This window comes from Myotis davidii, unplaced genomic scaffold (genome assembly GCF_000327345.1).
Source record: "Myotis davidii unplaced genomic scaffold, ASM32734v1 scaffold194, whole genome shotgun sequence".
NCBI classification, from domain to species: Eukaryota; Metazoa; Chordata; class Mammalia; order Chiroptera; family Vespertilionidae; genus Myotis; species Myotis davidii.
The window spans coordinates 3,201,426-3,208,010 of NW_006286673.1; the positions used below are offsets into that span (position 1 = coordinate 3,201,426).

The following is a 6,585-nucleotide window of genomic DNA, read 5'->3' on the forward strand; positions in this document are numbered from 1 at the left end:
GGTCCCCCCCTGTGCAGGCTGCACGGCTATGCCTGTCATGGTTCAGGAGAGGGAACATCCCGGTCTCATCGTCCTCCTGTCGGTTAGACTATAACTCAAAACCTCCTGGGCCCGCCTCCACCCTGCTGCTTTAGTTCCCACAGTCATCCCCGCACCACCATCCCCACCCCAGTCTGAGCCCTGATCCTCCTCCAAGGAGAAAAACTACACACAGCGCGTGTGACTGATAGCAGGCAAGTTACCTGTTCATTTTATTCCTTGATCGTTCACACTCTGGGGAAGCAGTTTCCCTAATAAGTGGGGTTTTCCATGGAATTCTAGACTTGCCTGATAATTCTAATAGTTATTTTTAGAATTAATAATTAACTGTAACTAATACAGGGAATGTTTTTTGGAATTTTATGTGATATTTTACTTTATCAGTGGGTCAATTTAGGGAGAATGGATATTCTGTTTTTAGCAGTTTTATTGAGGGTACAACTGACAGAAACATTGCGTACAGGGTGGGGCAAAAGTAGATTTATGGTTGTGAGTACGTGAAATACAATTTGTTCTTGCATTATTATTTATATTGTATTCTTGCCATGCAAACAACTGTAAACCTACCATACAGGTTGGGGCCAAAGTAGATTTATGGTTGTGAGTACGTGAAACACAGTTTGTTCTTGCATTATTATTTATTATCGTATTCTTGCCATGCAAACAACTGTAAACCTACTTTTGCCCCATCCTGTATATTTAAGGTATACAATTTGATATTGTGATGTACGTACTAGTATATGTGAAATGACCACCACAATGGAGCTAGCACATGTATCAGCTCCACACTGTTACTATTTGTGAGTGTATGTGTGTGTGTACACGCAGTGAGAAAACTTCATCTCAGATCAACCCTCTCACAAATTTCAAGTATATTGAAACAGATTGTAACCAAGAAAATTAAAGAATAAAAACAGAAGGTGGAACCAGGAGCTAACGTTTGCTTGTCACGCTCGTGCGGCTGTGCCGTTCGCCTTGGGGCTCCGCCTCTGCTCGCGGCTCACTTGTCCTTTCTCGCTCCTGTCCCACAGCTGAGCACGCGGATACCGAGCCACGGGGACACGCCGTCCATGTACTGTGAGGCCAAGCTGGGGGCGCGCACCTACCAGTCAGTGAAGCAGCAGCTGCTCAAAGCGTTTCAAAAGGCAGGCCTGGGCACCTGGGTGCGGAAGCCGCCTGAGCAGGACCAGTTCCTGCTCACCCTCTGAGCGGCTGCCCGGGCTCGCGGGCAGAGTGAGATGCCTGAGGAGGCCGGGCGGGCGTGAGGAGCAACAAGACTGTGCTGACCGGGTCTGTGCGTCCCTTGTCCTCTGGTGTTCCAGAAAGACGCGAGCGTGCCGTGTTCGGATGAGCAACTAGACTCGAAGTGCTGCTTCTCGGATGGCTGCTCCCAGGCTGCTGGAACCACGCCCGCCCGCCACACCTACAGGCACGAGTGTGCTGGCTCCCTCTTCTCGGTGTGCCAGAGGGGACATGACTATTCAGGCTGCAGGGTCTGAGTTGCAGCCTCGAAAGGTGGCACCGGGGCATTGCCAGTTAGAAATGAACCTCAGGCACCGTTCCTTCCCTGTTCCCCTCCCCGACGCGCCGCTCGAGCGTTGCACTTGGTTCTCACTAGCACAAGGTTATAGACACTTCGAGATAAGCCACAAGTGAAGAGAAAAGCCATGGGCTCCTCCCCAAAGAAGCCAGTAAGAACGTCCTCTCGTTGTCATCATTCGTTTCGTGTTTTACTCCGTCTCCTTTCGAAAAGCATTTGGGATGCATGATCTTAGCTCCTAAAACAGGGCCAGAGAAATGAGACCCCTGCTGCAGAGCAGAGGCCCTAGATGTGACAAAACTGTCCCTGAACGTCCCAGGCCCCAACTGTCCCAGGCGGTCCCGGCCCGTTGTGCCCTTCACTGCTCGGCGTCGCTGGCAGATAATGAGGCTGGAGCTGTATAAGGGCAGCTGCCACCCCACAGTCCCCCACCAGGTAATGAGGAAACCCCATCCTAGACCAAATTCTGACTTGGGAACTAAACTGCTCTCAGAAAGCAAGCACCAGAAGCTTCCAAACAACCCTGACTCTGAGCTTGACCACCCACAAACTCTCAGTTCCCTTAGGTTCCCTCTCAACATCTTGCACGACAGAAAGAATTCATTGAAAGCAGCTGTACAAATGCAGGAGGCAGGATCCTGAACCCTCCAGAGCAGGCATCAGATGGCAGAGTCCTCCTGCACACGCTGGACGAGGCCAGGGCACCGTCCCGAGAGTGAGAGGCAGGATGGTACCCCTGGTCGTGCAAAGCGAGGTGCCCCCCACCCCAGTGTACTGTTGTCAGTCCGTACACCTGGACCTGTTACTGTGATCACTTGAGAGCTCATTTCTAACACCCTTCATGCTAGTTGACAGGTCTCTAGTTTCTCCAGTTACAAGCCCCATATCTGAACTCATTGTGCTAAGTAGCAAAGCTTAGTAGTAGCCACAGCTCTGGTATCGGGGCTGCCCATCAGGATCCCAGCTGCACCCCTGGGGGAACACCTTGAGAACACAGGCTCCCATTTAACCCAGGAAACACTAGCATAACATCAGACTCTATATATTCTGGTACAAATTACAGATGTCATACCAGTGAGTCAAAAATGAAACAAATCGAATTGTAGGTAGTTGTTAAACGATAATAAGTAGACACATTAGTCTGGAAATAGAAGCTTTTCCTGGGATTTTATATAACATCAAATTTATCCCTGGTGTTTTTTGGAAAGGAAAAGGGCACTGCAGTAGACGACTTCTTCAAGATAAAATTTCAAAAGATATGAAAATGTTTTGCAAATATGGCTCACATTAGTCATTCATAAAAATTTAAATCTTAAGTTAGTACAAAAGCCGTGATTAAATGGCCAGTTTATGTTATTAGTTTCTGATAATCTGATGTGTCATTAGGATGGGGGTTAAAGAACCAAAAGCCTTGAGAGCTGATTGATGACTTAGACTCTCAGCCGCAATATCTGGAGCCCCTCTCCGACAGCAGCAGGCGTGGGCGATCCCGGCTGGCATCTGTGGCCTGAACCTGAGCTGCCAGCATCCTCACCTGCTGCCTGGAGAAGTGTGCATCCGCTTTACACCAACTGCTCCAAATAGCACTCCCTCTCCTGTGAGGAGCGAGCACGGGTGGCAGCAGTCCTAATGCCGGCAGGACCGATCTGCAAACCGCACAGTGGGCCACCCGCACGGTCCATCCCAGGCCCCTGGATGGCATTCTCCTGCCCCACAAAGACCATGCCCACAGCTCCTGAACTGCACCAGTTTGGTCACAAGTCATTTTGCCTACAGCTCCGGCTATCTGGAAACAGCCCAAACTTGACTAAACTAGAAACGTCTTCTTCCAGAGAAAGCCACCCACGAACGCCGCTATACCCATTAGCACCAATATGCAGAGTCGTCTGCTGGGTCCGCAGGGACACTTCAGAGGCAGAGATGAGGCTCTGCAGAGGTTTACAGAGAGAAGGTTCCAGTGTAGCGGGAAGTCTGTCCAACAGCCTGGCACGCCGCCACAGAGGCACCTGTCGGTGAGTGGGAAGTGAAGAAGGAGCCCAGGGAGGAGGGGACACTAGCAGGCTGTGGGCACAGAATGGGCAGCCAAGGGAGGCGCACTGAGCCGCCCAGAAGCACCTGCCAAAACCCCAGGCTCAGGGTGCTGCCCGGGAGGCACCTGGTGCAGCTGGAGGGGCGGTCATCAGCCCAGAGACAGAAGGTCTTGCAGGCAAGCCGAGGATTTCACTCTCTCTCTCTTCAAAGTTCCAAAGGACATCCCAGCACTGCGTTAGGCCAGGTCTCCCCTGCATTTGCTAAATAGAAAATCTGAGGAATCTGAGTCCTGAGAGGAGACCACATCCACCTGACCACCTGAGGTTTCCGTAAGGAGGACGAAATAGGAGCAGGTGGAGTATAACGTTTAGTCACCCTGAAAATGTGACGAGCAAAACGGAGGGAAGATGGACAGACATAAAGTCATGGTCTCCCCAGGTTACCCCGACCGCCCCCACCCATCTGAATTTGCCTCAGCATCACCGTCCTGCATCTCACCGGTGGCTCCGTCCCTTGCTCACAACCTTCCCACGTTCTGTATGTATCGCTCTTTAGCGCTGATACTGAACTCCAAGTGCAAGCCACACCACCCTTATCTGCCTCCAGAGCGCGTGTTGCTCTCCTGCTGGGGAGATAAACCCTGGGAGCTCCCCTGCCTGGCTCTCAGCCAAAGGGCTCGCAGGGGAGAAGGCCATGGGTCGCATGGGCTCAGCCTGCCCCGCTCCAGCGCAGTGTCACAGCAACCTGTGACAGCACGTTATGGGATTTAGGATTTCTTTGATTCTGGTTTTTGCCAAGGAAAGGATTTGTGGGTCTGTAGCTATGATTTGTTTTTATTCCTTGTGGTTCTCTTTGAGTCTGTATATAGTTTTCTTGCCACCACTGGTTTTCTCTTGCTCCTCAGACACATCCAGTTGTGTTACTTGTCAAGCAAACACAGCTCATGGTTTTCCCACATAATTTCCTTTTCAGAAGAAGCTGTTCTTATCAATAAAGTTAAATGTGTGTTTTTTCCTTTAGTTTACTGTTTACCACACCTGGAGAGCCATAAACAGTAAATACATGGTATAGCAATGCCCAGAGTAGAAGAGATAGAGTATTTTGATGAAATCCTATTTTTAGATTATAAATTTTAAAATGTGTCTATATATCTTGTTTAAAGAACTTGAAAAGACATTTAAAACGTAGACACTTTTAATTTGGGGAAACTTCTACACCCATTTTTTTAAAAGCCATTCTAACGACATCATCTGTGCAATTGGCCCAAAATACAATAAATTTCACTTTCTAGTAGAGACCAATGGGAGTTCGGGACCGTCTCTCTGTGCCCCAGCACTGACTGCTAACTCAGCAAACCAGGTGGACCTGTGCTAGTTTCTCCACTGCCCTCCTGAGCAGAGTTCATAGAGCCCGTCGCTCCACCCAGGATCAGGGCAGTCCACACCGCTCACGTTCCCAGCTCTGAGTTCGTGTGGAGTTCGGGGTAGAGTGGGAAATTAGAAGCTGTGTTTCAGGGAGGGCTGTAACACCATCAGGCAGCATTTAGCTGGGACAAGACCCCTCTGCGGCCTTGCTGGCAGTTTAGGCTCAGGCACAGTGATGAGACATGTGGGGTGCCCTCGGGACAGGGCAGAGGGGGGACTGACAGCCTGCAGAGGGAGGGACCACTTGCCGCTGTCCGTGGTCCTGACCTGGTTGCTGCCTGGAGCACTGCGTGTCTGGGGCCACTGGGATACTGTTGGCTCCTGTCAGATGCTCCCACAAATTCCAAATTGGGTGAAGGAGAGCAGACTGAAGGAGAGCAAGGATGCCGGCTGCAGAGTCATGGCTTTGGAAAACAAATGCAGCACCCACGATTCTGGGAATCCAGACAGATAGGTGACCATCATCCCCCCTGTGCACTTTTCCTCTCACCAATGCTGCTTCTCTGATTTTCTTTCTCATATTTCCTCTCCCTCCCCTTCCTGTTTCCTTTCTTATTGCCTGTCCTTCCCTATCCAAACACCTCTGACTCCTGAGATTCAAGTCTTGGGCAGATGTCTGCCTTGAGCTCCACTCAGCTGATCTGTGAATCAGCTGGGCACCCAGGACCAGGCAGGAGCCCCGTGTGACTTCTTGTCCAGAGGGATTTATGAGTTCTTTTCTGGGCTACTGGACCGTGCCCACTCGGGCTGACCTTCCACCAAAGGGGACACTGATGGCCACATTCCTAGAAGTTTAGACCAGAGGACACCACTCCTGCAGGGAACTGCAGACAGTATCGAACTCTGGAGAAAGAAATACCTTACTTCCCAACTCAGCATTTCAAAGTCAAGTCAGAGGGACCCAATATCCCCTAAGATAGAGATAAAAGACCTGGGTTCTAGGGCCTCTTTTCACACAGGCACTAGATTTCTATCACTCTGCAGTGTGTGCATCAGTAAAGACAGAAGAAAAACACTAACCCAGCAGTGCCCAGTGAACTTTCTGCTAATTTTCAGCATTTTTTAAGCAAAATGAACTTAATGAATAGTATTCTTAAGAGAAGGTTTGTACATAAAAAGCATGACTGAATGGCAATATTGTACCAATGGATGTACATTTGTAATATTTGTAAAAAAAAAATCCAAAATCTTAAAATATGAATTTAGATATGTTAATTTTCCTCTAAGTTCTGTACATTGCACTTCAGTGATATCTGATAAGTGAATGTTTCTGTTAAGTGAATAAAAATATCAAGTAAAATTGTGTGCCTCCGTAGGTTGTTGAGCCTTTCTCATCGATCAGCATTCGGGGAAACTCTGTAGAATACACTGTGTGGGTTTAGAATCCACGAAGGGTCCACCCATTCCAAAGAAATGGCACACTCTACCCTACACCCCTTTTCTTTTCATAATGATTGTGCCTGTTAGTGGATCCTGCCTGATGTTACCCTTATAGATTTTATGTAAATGAACTACTGAAAATATCACAGGGCTGGGAATAAAAGACCCTCC

At 49.1% G+C, this 6,585-nt stretch overlaps 1 protein-coding gene across 1 annotated transcript in view; it reads left to right on the forward strand.

Moving 5' to 3' along the window:
• Positions 1-6,353, forward strand: part of LOC102761469 (double-stranded RNA-specific editase B2) — a 68,662-nt gene extending 62,309 nt beyond the window's left edge. The window contains exon 7 of the mRNA XM_015560304.1: positions 1,071-6,353. Coding sequence (XP_015415790.1) covers positions 1,071-1,247 — 177 coding nt within the window. The 3' untranslated portion in view covers positions 1,248-6,353. The remainder of the gene's footprint in view (positions 1-1,070) is intronic.
• Positions 6,354-6,585: the final 232 nt, after the last annotated feature.